At 36.9% G+C, this 17,407-nt stretch overlaps 1 protein-coding gene across 2 annotated transcripts in view; it reads right to left on the bottom strand.

Moving 5' to 3' along the window:
• Positions 1–17,407, bottom strand: part of Atr (ATR checkpoint kinase) — a 92,362-nt gene that overhangs the window by 13,749 nt on the left and 61,206 nt on the right. For both annotated transcript variants that reach the window (XM_085827907.1, XM_085827908.1), the window contains exons 32-38: positions 17,137–17,314; positions 16,149–16,328; positions 15,079–15,238; positions 10,593–10,772; positions 5,641–5,783; positions 1,731–1,828; positions 791–1,023 (exon numbers count right to left, since the gene is read on the bottom strand). In XM_085827907.1, the coding sequence (XP_085684033.1) occupies positions 791–1,023; positions 1,731–1,828; positions 5,641–5,783; positions 10,593–10,772; positions 15,079–15,238; positions 16,149–16,328; positions 17,137–17,314 (1,172 nt within the window). The remainder of the gene's footprint in view (positions 1–790; positions 1,024–1,730; positions 1,829–5,640; positions 5,784–10,592; positions 10,773–15,078; positions 15,239–16,148; positions 16,329–17,136; positions 17,315–17,407) is intronic.

The following is a 17,407-nucleotide window of genomic DNA, read 5'->3' as shown; positions in this document are numbered from 1 at the left end:
AAAGGAAAATAAAAGCCTTAATGATTTAATGAATAGTCAGCTATTTTTATCATTTTATACAACTACAAAAATGTGTTGTCAAAGAATATTAATATAATATACTTTATCTAATAATTTATTTAATCATATAATATTTAAGTGAAAATAAAATTGTCAATTAAAATTTCCTGTCGAAATATGATTACAAAAATGCATAAAAAGTTACAAGAAAAAAACTAATGAATAGTCTAAATTTTAATTTTCTTTTTATCTTTATACTACCTTTTCTATAATATTTACTCATTAAATGTACTAATCAACTTGTATATGTCCAGTAATAGATTTTCAAGATACTGGGTTAAAACACTTAAAAGTTACACATGGCTGGAGTGATGGCTCAGCGATTAAGAGCACTTGTTTACCTAGCTTCAATTCCCAGCATCCTGATGGCATCCTAATAACTCCAATTACAGTGAATCCAACAGTTTCTCCTGACCTCTGAGCACCAGGCATGCAAATGGTGCACAGCCATACATCCAACTAAACACTCATACATATAAATCTTTTAAAAAGTTGCTATTATAAATATTTACTAAAAACTTCACAAGGACAGCACCATTCAAGTCTTTAATCTTCAGATACTGGTCACTTTGTTTCATACAATACGTATTTCAAGATATTAAATGAGGTTAATTTTTTCTCTATATAGAAAGTAATTAAAAATTACTAACAATATAGGCCAGAACCCTGGAATTTGTATTTATATACTTGTTCATAATAAGTGGTAATCACACTGGGTGACTAATATTACCTTTGACACAGCAGTCATCATCCACATTGCTTGCTGAGGATAGGCCAGAAATACCTTGGCTATTATTTCCATCAAGACAACAAAAACTTCATCATGAGAATGACATATTCGAGAGATCAACTGCGAAAAAGCAGTCAAAAACTGATATGGTGCTAACCGATTTGTGTGCTCTGTGAGTACACTATTTATTTTAGCCAAATCATTTCTCATTTGCAGACGATCAGAACGACCACCTGAGGGCAAACCAGTTTAAGACAAGAAAACAAACACCATCAGTATTTCAATTCATTTCACAGAAAAAAAAATCAAACTGATAAAACAGCTTTGGCATACCTACAGCTAGCTGTCTGACAAGACTATGTAAGTAGGAAAGCCATTTAGATCGAAGAGGCATTTGTTTTCATCATCTGCTGTAAGTTTTGTGGTATTACACGCTTAAACCCACATCTTTCAAAGTATTAGGGTTATCAAAAAATTAAAAGACTATAACTTTGCATTTCCAAATTACAAGTACTTTAAGTCTATGGTTTTATCTTTCCTTTCCCCCCCCCCACACTTAATTTGTTTTCGTAAGACTAATTTTTATTATTCTTCAAGAATATGCTTGTGTTTGTGTGGGTGTAGCACACTCATATGCACACACCCGTGGAGGACAAAAGCTTGGATCTCTGGAGCTGGAGCGGGAGCTGTGATAGTTTTAAGTTGTAAGTATGGGTACTGGAATTACACTCAGGTCTTCTACAAGAACAGTGTGTGCTCTAACTGCTGGACCATCTTTCCAGCCCCCCACACTTAGGTTTCTTACAACATTATAATATATTACTATTTATTATCAAATTATTTACTGGTTTTTAGAAAGTGAAATTGTGATGCCAAATTTTATTTTATATCAACGTTATATTTCTTCCTAGTGCCTTAAAATTGTTACATAAAGTTATACCTTTTTCCCATTCGTATGCCTTAGCACCAAAATCAAGCCATAGCGATAACATTCGTGGCATTGACTGATATATGAACTGATTTCCATACTGAAGAGATCTGCAATTATATGAGCAAGAAATACGATTACCACAGAGGTTTTTTGTAGGTTATATGAACTAGAATGTAAAAGCTTAAACTTCAGTTATGTACAGTCTTCTGATAAAAACTGTATCACCTACTTATCCATCTATCTGGCATGGAGCGCAGTATGTAGCTGAGGATGAGACTCGGAATCCTCTGCTTCTACCTCCCAAGCTAGCGACTACAGGCATGGGTGGGTATTTGGTGCCACCTATCAAACCCAGGGCTTCATGCATGACAAGAATACACTTTACCTACTGTGACCCTGAAACAATGGTACTGATATTTCTTCACAGTAGGTTATTTTCCCTTCTTTTATCTTTTCTTGCTAAAGTATTCAGTTAGCCTGCATCAAAAATTATATATTGAGTTAGTCAAAGGACTTTTTTTTTTGGTGGCTTTTTTTTTTTAATTGGGTATTTATTTAAATTACATTTCCAATGCTATCCCAAAAGTCCCCCACATGCTCCCCCACCCACTCCTCTACCCACCCACTCCCACTTCTTGGCCCTGGCGTTCCCCTGTACTGAGGCATATAAACTTTGCACGACCAATGGGCCTCTCTTTCCAGTGATGGCCGACTAGGCCATCTTTTGATACATATGCAGCTAGAGTCAAGAGCTCCGGGGTACTGGTTAGTTCATAATGCTGTTCCACCTATAGGGTTGCAGATCCTTTTAGCTCCTTGGGTACTTTCTCTAGCTCCTCCATTGGGGGCCCTGTGATCCATCCAATAGCTGACTGTGAGCATCCACTTCTGTGTTTGCCAGGCCCCAGCATAGTCTCACAAGAGACAGTCATATCTGGGACCTTTTAGCAAAATCTTGCTAGTGTATGCAATGGTGTCAGTGTTTGGAAGCTGATTATGGGATGGATCCCCGGATATGGCAGTTTCTAGATGGTCCATCTTTTCGTCTCAGCTCCAAACTTTGTCTCTGTAACTCCTTCCATGGGTGTTTTGTTCCCAATTCTAAGAAGGGGCAAAGTGTCCACACTTTGGTCTTCGTTCTTCTTGAGTTTCATGCGTTTAGCAAATTATATCTTATATCTTGGGTATTCTAAATTTCTGGGCTAATATCCACTTATCAGTGAGTACATATTGTGCGAGTTCTTTTGTGATTGGGTTACCTCACTCAGGATGATGCCCTCCAGGTATTAAAAAGAATGAATTTATGAAATTCCTAGGCAAATGGATGGACCTGGAGGGCGTCAAAGGACTTTTTAATACTTCTTGCAAATGGTCCTTAGAATCTGGACCTCAGTTTGTATTCTATGGTAGTAAGCGTAATGCTATTTCTGAGAGATTTCATTTCTATATTTTTCTTCATATTTTCCCCCTTACAGATGATGCAGAAAGAGATACATGTTTATAATCCTGAAGCCAGAAACTTGAGTTTTTATCACAGACTTTCTCAAAATATATAACCTTTACATGTGTCTGCTTTGCTTCTGGTATGGTGCATATACATCTCCATCCATTCCCAGGGAAAAGTGTGAATGCAAACCATCACTACCACAAATTATGAAGTGGCTTTCCCTCATTTGGAAAAGCCACATGTGACAGCACAGCTAGAGTATAATGGCTAAGCTCAGCGTACAAAAAACTATCCCCCTGATCCTCAGTCTTTGTAATCATGATAACTTCCCTGCCAGGCAAGTTTTTTTTTTCTTTTAAATATTTGTATCATTCATTTTTATATCTACACACAAGTTCTATTACAAACTATTATCTAAATGTTTTATATATTTAAGGTTTCATTAAATATAATTAAACTACTTTTGAGGACATTCACACTAAAGCAGTAGTAACATAATTATTTAATGTACATTCAGGTATTCAAGTGAATATAACTTAACAGCTAATTTTTACTCTTATGAAAATATAAATATAGGGGCTGGAGAGATGGTGCAGTGCTTCAGAGCACTTGTTGCTCTTGCAGAGGACCTAGGATTTCTAGCATCTACATAGTGGTTTATTATCATTCATTATTACTCCAGTTTCCAGAGGATCCGATGCCCTCTACTGACCTTCATAGGCACCAAGCACATACATGGTACATATTCATACATACATACATACAGGCAAAACACATATAAAATAAAGCAAGGAAATCTGATAATAAAACCCTTAAATACTAGTACAAAAATCCAAACTTTACAGTATCACAGCTATAAGTATGCTGTAGAAGCTGAGAGTAGTACTATACATTTAATAATCCCATCATTTAGGAAGCTAAGACTGAGAGAACAGCTTGGGCTATATAGGCAAGAACTTATCACAAACAAAATCCCCATCAACAACAAAAACAATAACAACCAAAAGACAGAAAAAAATGTAAAATACCTTCCTTCTTAGAAGTGTGATTTAAGAAGTGATATACTAAGGGGCCATATATACGAAGAGTAAAAAATTAAAATTAAAATGGCTTGTGCTTTTAAGACCAAGAATCGATAAATGGGACCTCATAAAATTGCAAAGCTTCTGTAAGGCTAAAGACACCATCAATAAGACAAAAAGACCACCAACAGATTGGGAAAGGATTTTTACCAATCCTAAATCTGATAGGGAACTAATATCCAATATATACAAAGAGCTCAAGAAGCTGGACTCCAGAAATTCAAATAACCCCATTAAAAATGGGGTACAGAGCTTAACAAAGAATTCTCAACTGAGAAATACCGAAGGGCTGAGAAGCACCTGAAAAAAATGTTCAACATCCTTAATCATCAGGGAAATGCAAATCAAAACAACCCTGAGATTCCACCTCACACCAGTCAGAATGGCTAAGATCAAAAACTCAGGTGACAGCACATGCTGGCGAGGATGTGGAGAAAGAGGAACACTCCTCCATTGTTGGTGGGAGTGCAAGCTTGTACAACCACTCTGGAAATCAGTCTGGTGGTTCCTCAGAAAATTGGACATAGTACTACCGGAGGATCCAGCAATACCTCTCCTGGGCAAATATCCAGAAGATGTTCCAACCGGTAAGAAGGACACATGCTCCACTATGTTCATAGCAGCCTTATTTACAAAAGACATTTTTTAAGACTAAGGAAAAAATTGTATGAAGAAAAATATTCTGGGATTGGAGATAGCTTAGTTCTGGCTGCTCTTACAGAGGACCTCAGCTTAGTTACCAACACCTACAAGGTAGTTCCTAACTCTAACCCAGTTCCAGGGAAATCTAATGCCCTCTTCTGGCTTCCAAGAGTACTACACATGCACATGGTATACACACATGCAGGCAAATAGTCAAACACTAATACACATAAAATAAAGATAAATTAAACATTAGGAAAAAGAAAGAAAAATATTTTCTCTAATTACAACTGTAGAATGAATCCAAGCATGGTGTTTTAGTTAGGGTTTTACTGCTGTGAACAGACACCATGACCAAGGCACGTCTTAAAAAAACAACATTTAATTAAGGCTGGCCTACAGGTTCAGAGATTCAGTCTATTATCATCAAGGTGGGAGCATGGCAGTATCCAGGCAGGCATGGCACAGGTAAAGCTGAGAGTTCTACGTCTTCATCCAAAGGCTGCTAGTGGAAGACTGACTTCCAGGCAACTAGGGTGAGGATCTTATGCCCACACTCACAGTGACAAACCCATTCCAACCAGGTCACACCTATTCCAACAAGGCCACACCTCCAAATGATGCCACTCCCTGGTCCAAGGATATACAAACCATCACACATGGTAAAACAGAAAACACCCTGAGTATGCCATGATGTGTGATAACATTCATCCATTTTTAATCTCAAACATGAAGTTCTTATACTTACCTTCCAAAATGTAAAACTATATATCGGATGAGATCACCTTGCTTTTCCATTTTGTTATCTGTTACCATCGGCATCAATTTGTCATAGTACTTGGCAAGGTAGAAATGTCCATCTTCCCACTCTGGCAGAAACAAGGTCACATCCTATAAAAAAGACATATGTCACATATATAAGCAAATTTTACCCTTGGCTGGGGCATAAAAAACTAATAGGTTATTAAAAATCAAGAGTTTGCATCACATAGCAAATTTAAGTTACTGCGTGTTACTTTGGTTTGATAGATAGTATTCGGTCCGAACAATAAGCTCGCTCAAATGTACGATGCTGATAATCATGCTTGTCAGGTGTGGCAGCAACACCTATAATTCTAGCACCCAGGAAGCTGAGGAAGTAGGATTTCGGTAAGTTTGAGACAACTCTGGGATACATATGCAAAGTGAGTTCCAGGCTAATCTGGGATACACAGTAAAATCCTGTCAAAAATAACACATACAAATCCAACTCCCCCCCCCCAAAAGAATCAGAAACCAAACCCCACCTCAAAAAAGAACATTCTCACATATAACCTATGCAGACATGATAGATCAGATTATATTCATGAATATTAGCCTCTTATAAAATTACAGTTTCTCCTACGCTTAGTGTTACTAGTTTGTTTATAGACATGTCTCACCATGTTGCACTAAGGTTGCTGAGGTTTTCAAAAGTGTCATGAGCTGACTAAGTAAGTACCAAGCCAGCCAGAAATACAAGGCAAGATTTGATTTCAACTGCCAACCCCACCCTAAAAAGGAAATTCCAACTTATACTAACAGTTGATTTGTTTATGATACAAAGGGATCACTAACCCCTGCCCCCCATCCTGTAAAATGTTTAAATGACATAGCACCATGACTTGAAGATTATTTTTTAGTATCTTATAATAATCTATAGCCTGTCTGAGCTTTGTTCTGTTCTTCTGGTTTATCTAACTGCATGTGAATATAGTATTTTAATTATAAAACCTTTATAGGTCTTTATATGTTTGCTGGCTAGTCTCTGATTTTTTTTTTTCAACCGATATACTTACTACTCTATAGCTTTTCTATCCCACTTAGGGATGCAATTCTGCTAATTTCAATTATTGAGCCCATTCACCCTCTAGCTTCTAATCAGGTCTGGGAAATTAGAGAATAGGAGTGAGGTCAAGGTTGTCATATTCTCTGGTCTTCTTCCTGCTTCCAAGTTTGGGTGTGGTCTATTACTCCTTCCTATAATAATAATCCTTTAGCCCAGTAAATGCTCTTGCATCTTGTTCCTTCAGATCTAGAAATGCTATTGAGTCACCATCCTCTGTTAATTTTCTTTAACATAGTCATTTATTACACTATTAATTATCTCTAATTTGCCATCTGTTTTCTACCTACATTCACTATAAAGGTATCTTGAACTAACTAATAATAAAAATGATGATGGCTAATACTGTATAGGATCCTGAAATGCATTCTAGACCCAAAAGACATTAACAAAAGAGGTAAATTTTCTGAAAATAGAACTATGACTGTACAAATTAATAAAGTTGGAGAACCTAATGAAGGATACAGGAATTCACAATGCTACTTTTTTTAGGTTTATGATTAATTAAAACTAAAAATTAAAAATTTTAAGAAATCAGAGAGACAAAATCTCTTGGTTATTACCATCCTTTGCATTTCCACATAGCTTTTAAATATTAGTATTTGATGAAGACTGCATCAAACTTACTGGTCATTTTTTTGTGAAATAACATCTTTAGATTATCAAGTCTTCTCATTCAAAGCTGTGCTACATCCAATTGCATACAAGGGCTGGAGAGATGGCTCAGTGATTAAGAGCATTGGCTGCTCTCCCAAAAAACTCAGGTTCAATTCCCAGTATCCATATGACAGTTCACAATTAACTGTAACTCCAGGTCTAGGGCACTATCTGGCTGCTTAGTGGCACCAGGTACATACATATAGTGCACAGATATATATGCAGGCAAAAGACCCAATCACATAGAAATAAATAAATAGAAACTCACCCAATAATATTTTAGAATTTCTTTCCTTTAAAGGCTTTTAAATTTTTTTTTAGCTTATAATTACATCATTTCCCTTTCCAAACCCTCTCATATACTCCTTGGTCTCTTTAAAATTCATAGCCTTATTTTCATTAACTGTTGTTGTATACATATGTAGACATGCACACACACACACACACACAATTTCTAAGGGCATACATATAACCTGTTCAGATTGTATGTATGTATTCAGGGCTAACCACTTGATATTGAATAACCTGTATAGGTTTCACAGAATTTTGAGCAACTTAATCCTGGGTACTTTATACTTCTTTTGTTTTTGATTTTTTTCTTTCTGTTTTTCAGAGCTGAGGACTGAACCCAGGGCCTTCTCCCACTGAGCTTAACTGACAACCCCAGTACTTTATATTTTGATGCTATCCTAAATGGTATTTCTTACTTTATGCTTTCTTTTTCCATTTCTCTTATGTGTATGTGGTGTATAAATGTATATGCATGAGAGTGCCTGTGTGTGGGTACAGGTGAAGGCCAGAACTTTATTTCTGGGACCATCCTCAATTGCTCATCCATCTTATTAACTGAGGCAGAATCTCTCAGTCAAACTAAGAGTTTGCCAATATGGCTAGCACTGATAGGTAGCTTGCCCTCCCTGGGGTGGAATTACAGGCGAACTGCTCCCAGCATGCACACAGGTTTCTGGGAATCCCAACTCCAGGTTTCATACTAGAGCAGCAAGCACTTTAACTGCTGAGCCTTCTCCCAGCTCCCTAAGCTCTACTTTTTGAAAAATCACATCTCTTTTTCTGAGGTATAATTTTCATATCAACTATGTACCTTAAGTATATAAAATTATGTATATAAATACATACCTAGAGGCAGAATGGCTGGTATTATAGTATGTGTATGTTACATTTTAGACTGCTACCAACCACGAGAAGGGACCCAGTTGTCACAATAAGGGTTTGCTAGCCTTTTAGACTTTAGTCATTCTAGACTTTCAAGTGGTTACCTCACTGTGATTTTAATTTGTACCTTACTGCTAATTAATGTCATTAAACGTGTTTTCATGTGCCTGCCTTTTATCCATTTGTATGTATTCTTTAAGAAGTGTCTATTCCAGGTTTTGAGTTATTTGTCCTGAGTTCTTTAAAATTTGCATAAAAATATGCTGGTACAGAGACAGTGTATTTTTCCCTAGTCAACGCCATCCCTTTTACTTTGTTGACAGTGTTTTTCTACAGTAGACTTTAACTTTCATGGGTCTCCAACTTATAAGGCTTTCTTTTTGGTTAAAGCTTTTTTTTTTTTTTTTTAATCTAAGAAAATTCTGCTTAAACTAAGGTAAAAAAGATTTCCTTCTGTTTCTTTTATTTAAGTTTATAAGTTTAGTTTCTCAGTTCAGGCATATTAAACCCACTTCGAAGTAAATTTAGCTAATTAGATTAGCTAAAAGATTATCTTTTCCTCACACAGATTTCTAGTGGTCCAGGCATTAGTTACTTGTAGACTGGGTGCATGGTTTCATTTTGTATTTTAAGAAAGCTTTTTAAAGGGGGGGCGGGGCGGGGGAAGATGGCTCAAGGCTAAAAGCACTTGCTGCTCCTGTAGTGCATGGTCCCCAGCACCCAAGGGGGCTCACAACCACTTATAACCTCAGCTCAAGGGGATCTGACACCCCTCTGTTCTTAGACACCTCCACTCACAGACTACATTACTTAATAGTAGAAAGTCCCCCCACACTATGACTTAGAATAAAAGCCAAGTCACTCCCATATACAGGAATTTACAATGGTTTAGGAAGTGGATTGGGCTGTGGTTTTAGAATATTGCATTACTCATGAGAAGGTTAGCTAGAGTGGAACTCCCTAATTAGAACCATGACTTGGGCATGAAAGCCCTTGCCCAGGGAGTGTAAAGACCTCACGCCTGGCTTCTAAGAATATGGCTGACCTTAGATAGAGCTGACTTTGTCTCAGTTGTTTTATTGCCCAGTTCCTGCCAGTCTTTGTGTTTGCATTCTTCTGTTTTATGTACGAGTCATTAAGCATCTGGTAACCTCATTGTACCTTGACTGATGTGTCACCTAACTTCCTTATTTTCTTCTGTATTAAAAGTTTGATGCTCAATTTGACAAATTACATTCAGATACAGCAATCACTCTGTGTTCGTATTTGTTTGTCATTTCTCGCCAACTCCTTGTCTGCCTGTAACAGGAACCCTGAGTTTCGCCCATGGATCGAGGACCCAAGTGAGGTCCATCTGCAGCAAATTTTTATAATAAAATAGGTATTTTTGAATTTGCATTTCTGTTTCTTTCTACACATTATTGGGATGTTTGTCTTTTATAATTTTATCTTGTAAAATTTAATACCTGGTAGAGATGTTACATTATTTTTTATAAAGAAATTCCATGGGCTGGGGATGTTGCTCAGTTGGTAAAGTGTTTGTCTAACATGGACAAGATTCTGAGTTTAAGTCTCAGCTGTGGATTAAACAGGGCATAATGGTGCATGACTCTAACCATAGCACTTATGTTAGGCAGGAGGATCAGAATTTCAAGGTCATCTTTGAGTATATAGCAAGTTCATTAAATGGCTCAGATGTGGTTACTTTGTATAGGAACATAAGATTGTTACTTCGGTGAAAGGTGGGTGCTATAGCGTACTGACTATACTATTTCAGGATTTGGTAGTTGGTCTCAGAAGTAGATTCACTGTGCAACAATTTCTAACCTGGGGTGGTGGTTTCATGCATATATTCATTTGTGATAATTCCATATACTTATAAACTTTATTTATGAAAAAGTCAGTTGTCCTGAGTACTATTACACATATACACTTCAATATAGATTTAAAAATTCATTTAATCCATTAAAAGAAAAACCAGTGGTTTACATTACACACATACTTACCTTGTATTTCTTCATCACTGCGTTGCTTTCAAAGTTAGCCGTTTCTTCCATAAAGCGGCCAACTAGCAGTGTGGCCCGGCCATGGATTAGCATGTGCTTACTCTCAGATGGGGACTTATTTTCAGGAAAACATAATTCCACGCCCTTTTGAAGAACAATAAGCGCCTGGTGAACATCACCCTAAAAAGGAAAAGTCAATTAATACATCTTTAATTTAAAAATAGATCCTTAGCCAGGCTGTGCAGGCACACATCTTTAATCCAAGCATTCTGGAGGCAGAGGCAGAGGCAGACAAATCTCTGAGTTTGAGGCCACCAGACCACACTGAGAAACCTTGTCTCAACAAATTCACTTGTAAATTCAAGTTTATCTACCACTCCATATTAAAGATAAGACAATAAATTCATGAAATTCTTAGACAAACGGATGGATCTGGACTAAATGAGGTAACCCAACCACAAAAGAACATACATGATATGCACTCACTGATAAGTGGATATTAGCCCAGAAGCTCAGAATACCCAAGATACAATTTGCAAAACACATGAAACTCAAGAAGAAGGAAAGCCAAAGTGTGGATACTTCAATCCTTAGAAGGGGGAACAAAATACCCATAGAAGGAGTTACAGAGACAAAGTTCAGAGCAGAGACTGAAGGCATGATCATCCAGAAACTGCCCCACTTGGGGATCCATCCCATAAACAACCACCAAACCCAGACAGATGTAGATGCCAACAAGAGCTTTCTGACAGGAGACTGATATAGCTGTCTCTCCTGAGAGGCTCTGCCAGTGCCTGACTAATACAGAAGTGGATGCTCATAGTTAACCATTAGACTGAGGACAAGGTCCCCAATGAAAGAGTTAGAGAAAGTACCCAAAAAGCTGAAGGGGTCTGCAGGCCCCTAGGAAGAACAACAATATGAACTAACCAGTAACTCCAGAGCTCCCTGGAACTAAACCACCAATCAAAGAAAACACATGGAGAAACTCATGGTTCTAGCTGCATATGTAGCAGAGGATGGCCTAGTTGGTCATCAATGGGAGGAGAGGCCCTTGGTCCTGTGAATGTTCTATGCCCCAGTATAGGGGAATGCCTGGCCCAGGAAATGGGAGTGGTGAGTTGGGGAGCAGGGGGAGGGGGAGAGGATAGGAGGTTTTTGGAGGGAAAACTAGAAAAGGGAATAACATTTGAAATGTAAATAAAGAAAATATCTAGTTACAAACAAACAAAAGATAAGGAAGCACTGATTCATTTCATGTAGAACTCTTTAATCATTCAACTGTTTACTCATTCATTTTAAAATTAAAGTACCGGGAACTGAAGATATATATATATATATATATATATATATATATATAGATAGATAGAGATAGATAGATTGATAGATAGATGATCTGGAATAACAATGAACCGTAAATTAAATCTTTGGCTTAAAAAGTTCATAGTTAATTGGATGTGATGATATATGCCTATAGTATTTGTACTCCTCAGAAGATGCAGGTAGGAGGATCACAAGTTCAAGGTCAGCCTTTGCTACAGTTAGATCTTGTCTCAACAAAACAGAACCAAGCAACCAAACAAAGAGAATAAAATAAAACAAGTTCACAATCAATTGAGGAAACAAACACAAAACACCAACATGTTTGAGTGTTATAATATATAAACATAGGGATAAAGAAAGTTCCCCAAATCTATTTAAAGACACAGATAAATAAGAGAGCAGGAAACACTTGGGGAGCAGAGCCTGGTGGATCTCTATGAGTTCAAGACTAGTCTGGTCCATATAGGACACACAAAGAAACAGTCTTGAAAATCCAAAAAGGAGGAGGGGGTGTGAATAATCCATCAGTAGTCAAGAAAGGAAAAAAAAATCTGATTTTGATCTTACACAGAAAAAAATTCTTAATCTGGTCAATTTTTCTGGCATGCAATTTAGTAAATGGCATTTTAGCTTTATTCTATGTGTACAAATATACAAGTGTGGGCCTGAGTGTGTGTGCCACATATGTGTATACATGTACTCAAAGGCCAGAAGAGGGTGTCAGATCCCCTGGATCTAGAGTTACAGGTGGGTTTCAGCCACTTCATGTGGATGCTGGGACTAAAATATAATAATATATGCTATGACATATATATAATTATTTTTAATGTATGTGAGTACACTGTAGCTGTCTTCAAACACACCAGGAGAGGGCACTGGATCCTATTACAGATGGTTGTGAGCCATGATGTGGTTGCTGGGAACTGCACTTAGGACCTCTAGAAGAGCAGTCAGTATTTGTAACTGCTGAGCCACCTCTCCAGCCCCCAAAACAAATACTCTTAATGACCAGCCATTTCTCTAGCCTTAGAAGAAACACATAGTTTTGATGCTTGAGGGTTTGGAATGTGGTCACTATATGATCCTAGTTGGCATAACATTTCTTATCTAGATCAGACTGCCCTTGATTTTTCTTCTCTGAGTACTATAATCTCAGGCCTATACTATCACATCAAGCAGAAACAATACTTTAAATTACGATCTATGATCAAGCAGTTTCTGGTCAATGGTAGTGAGCCACAGATGCCAGTCTACATACTGATAAAAGTAAACAATTGATACTTATCAGTATGCAAATTCTCCTTATTTGCAAAAGATATATTCCAAGACTACCAGTGGATGCCTCAAACTATGAATAGTAGAAATCCCACAGATGCTGGGGTTTTCCCCTCAAATATATATATCCATGGTGTTGAATTTATGAATAAAGTACAATAAAAGATTAAAACACTGTAGTGAGTTATTTAAATATTTTTAAAATTGATCACTACAGTGGTAAAGTTTATGGATCATTTCTGAGATTTCCATTTAATATTTTCAGCCACAGGCTGATCTCAGGTGATGGAAAGCCAAGCTGAAGAAGGGGACTAATTTAACACTGGGGCCAAGCTTCAGTGTTTGTTAGGTTTGGGATATAAATGTACTTCTGACTTTAACGTATTTTTCAATTTACAATGAGCTTACTTGGATATAATCCCAATATGTTTCAGTAGCAGCTGCAGTCTCATTTTAGGTGAAGCTTAAATAAAGCATCTGTGAGACGGGGAAAAATGAAGCTGAAGGGATGGGACAGCACTCAACCAGAAACGGACTTGTGTATTTCCAAGAGTTCACACTTAATCCAAAATGTATGAAGACTATTTAGAAGAGTTTACTCTTTTAAAGAAGCAGAATGTTTCCAAGTGCATTCTGGAAAGGTTACAGACTATAGTAATGTAAACAGAGAAATTGTGAGATCCTTAGGAAGGCTGTGTATTGTTAGTTGCTGAAAATAATGGCATTAATTAAAATAGGAGGAAAAAGAGAGATGATTCAAAAACCATTTCTAAAATTAAACAGCAAAGACTTAGCCTAAAACTGGATGTGGATGTACAGGTTCAGGAAGAGTTGAAGATAAAAGCCCAGATTTGTTCTAGATAAGGGGATGGAAATGTGGCTTGTTAGAAAAAGAAGCAATGTGAAAATAGAAATAGGTATTATTAAGTAATGAACTGCCTTCTGAGCAGATGGAGTTTAGCAATATAAACACTGGTATCATCTAACACAGGCTCGATTACTACTTTCCCAATCGGTCTAGAAAACACCTCCCATATCCTCTAATAATCATCACTAAGTTCCTACCATCACATATGGCATTACATAGAGCTACAAAATGGTAACTGCAAAACAGGCTGTGCCTACTATTAACTCTAAACTAGTAATTACCACTTAACTATGAAACTTAAAATTAGTAAGTAGTTCCTATATTTAAAAAGCTCCTATTTCTACTGCTGGGATCTGGAGGCTTGGAGTGTGTTCTGCAGCTTAGTCTTCCCTGACAGGTGATGACACGTAACACTGACATGTCCACACACAAGTGTTTCTTCCCCAAGTCACTAAGTGAGAAGGTGCGATAATCATTTATGCAGTGCATACTGAGGACTTACTACATACATCCTATATACCTCCAGAAAGTGAAATGTAGTGAGAATTGGACATTTTCCTCAGAAATATGTAGGGCAGATGAAAACTGAGAGAACATTACCATAAAACTTAAAATAGGTATTTTATTTGAGGACTACAGATTATAAGAAGCAGTCTTCAGGGCCGGAGAGATAGCTTAGCAGTTAAGAGCTCTGACTGCTCTTCCAGAGGTCCAGAGTTCAATTCCGAGCAACCACATGGTGGCTCACAACCATCTATCTATAATGGGATCTGATGCCCTCTTCTGGTGTGTCTGAGGAGAGCAACAGTGTACTCATATATATATAAAATGAATAAAAATAAATCTAAAAGAAGCAGCAACAGCAGCAGCAGCAGCCTTTCTACCTAGACTACAGTAGAGAATGAAGACAAGTGACAGAAAAAGAGTTCTGAATCTGGACTAAGGATTTCCCAGCTGGATTTTGGTAGACATGTACAATTCCAACAGAACATTTTCTGATGAGGTTCCCTTGGCCAATACCTTGGACCACAGCCACTTTGCCCTCTCCACATACAGTTCAGCAAGTCGTGACTCTCCAGCATTAAGGAGAGCATTGTAGGCTGTCTGATGATGGCCAGCCTTTCTAGCTACCCTGGCACTCTGTAGCCAGCATTCTCCAACCATTTCATTGTAATCCGGCCTAAAAAATGTAGCAAAACATAGAAAAGTAATGTTTGTAAGTATATTCAATAACTTACACAGCTCTTCCCAACATAGAACGTTGTCAGTGTACTATTTCAATTCTTACTTTGTAAAGCAACAACAAACAAACTGTTCCATTTGTGTCTTAAAGTCTATCTGGGCTTTATTCTTTTTTGTTGTTGTCTTTTTTTTTTTTTTTGGTATCAAGAATCAAACCCAAAGTCTACTTGACAGGCAGGTATTCCACTTAACCTTATCCTTGCATAAGACCTTATTCTTGACTTGTGTTGGTATTCACCTCCCAAGATATGTTTGTTAGTTACATTTAAAAAAATTTGAAGATAAAATACACACATATATTTTACACAGGTCTTCTATGAAGGCTCAATGGACATCTAAGAAGTGTCTCCTCTGTCAGATGCTTGAATACTGAGATTATAGGCATGAAATATCATGCTTGGCTATAAAACAGATTCTTTAGATCTTTTTTAAAACATTTTAAAATTTCAGTTTATCTTAAAATGTTTTACTTATTTACTTTTATGCATATAAGTATTTTGTCTGTTTATATATATGTGCACTATATGTGTGCCTGGTACCTATGGGGGCCAGAAGAGGGTATCCGATCCCTTGGAACTGGAGTTACAGATGGTTGTAAACCACCATGTGGGTGCTTGGAACCTAACCCTGTCTTCTGAAAGAGCAGCAAGTGTTCTTAACCAAGGACTGAGCAATCTCTCCAGTCCTTAGTAAAAATGATTATTATGGTCTAGGTATGTTTCAACTATGTGATGAATTCCCAGAACTAAAAACAGAAAATGTAGATGTAGAACAAAAAACACTTTCCAAGAAAGTATTAACATATATTAAATTTAAGACAACTGACTTTTTAAAGTAGTATGAACAACCTTTTGTTGAGACTTAATAAAGCCCTCCGGAGGGCCAGGATAGGCTCCTTGGCTCTATAGGAATTCTGGGTCATTTCAAGGCGAGCTGCCCAGTTCAGAGAGTCTTCATTACAACTGTCACCTGCAGACTTGTGAAAAAGCGGTTTGAGGCTGTGTTCCAACTCACACAACATGTGTAATCTGAAGACAGACAGAACATGTTAAAATATTACAATATTCAATCTTATTAACCTCAGATATTAAGTATGCATTTTAGATCAGCTATGAAAAAGTAAACTTTTAACACTTTTTTGGTATATAAACGGCAACTTTTATATGATTAAACTTAAGTGTAAACAACAGTGTATTTACACTAAATCATTCAGTACCTTGATGTCATCCCTGATTTCTTGTTAAACTGAAGGATATATAAAAACTAAATTCAAATGTATGAGAATTAAACTTTACTGCCAACATGAAAATAAAATATTTATTCACTATAAATGAATATGAAATATTTACATAGCACTGGTAGTAATGTAAGAGGGCCTGATATAGTAAATACAGTAAAAAACAGACCTGTAAAGTGATAGCTAATTTTATCTAGGTGATAGAAGCCATGATAGTCATACTATCTGTCTATGACTCAGTGTTTAAGGCACAAAAACATAGCTGAGTAGCTACAGAATGAAATTAAATTCAGTGATCCAATTTCTGGTTTCACTAAGGTAATATTGAAGATCATACAAAATATAATAAATTCTAACAAAGAACTGTATTTGGCTTTTAAACTTATAGTACTTCAATTATAGCATTTATTTTTACCATTTTTCCTCAAGTGAATAAATAGACTTAAAGGAGAGTATGTTAGGATATTTAAAAAAGAATGAAAGAGCCAATTTGTATTGTTAAGCAATATACCAAAAACATTATGAGATTATTTACATGTAAAAATTGTCCTAGGTGACATATATAAAGGAGAAACATAAAAGTGGTATCCCCAAAATACCTGACAATAAACTCATAGCCTCGTTGGTAGGAGCCTCTTTCAAAGCTGGCAGCTGAGAGAGGTACGATTTGTTCTGCTCTCACTAGTTTCAGTGTGTCATAGAAAGTTGTGGTGTCTCTCTTTTTAGCTGATAACAGTAACTGTCCTAGTCTGACACTCCATGTTGTGGATTTCCCGTCTGAAAAACAAGTCAAGAAATGCCGTGATGAGAGGGTCCAGGAGCAGCTGGCTTTGCTACACTTTATAAGAGAGTCAGAAAAAATACTCAACA

Source organism: Mus caroli, unplaced genomic scaffold (genome assembly GCF_978045245.1).
Source record: "Mus caroli unplaced genomic scaffold, Mus_caroli_1 scaffold_11, whole genome shotgun sequence".
NCBI classification, from domain to species: Eukaryota; Metazoa; Chordata; class Mammalia; order Rodentia; family Muridae; genus Mus; species Mus caroli.
The sequence above is the reverse complement of the archived record's forward strand: the minus strand, read 5'-3'. Positions and strand labels throughout refer to the sequence as shown.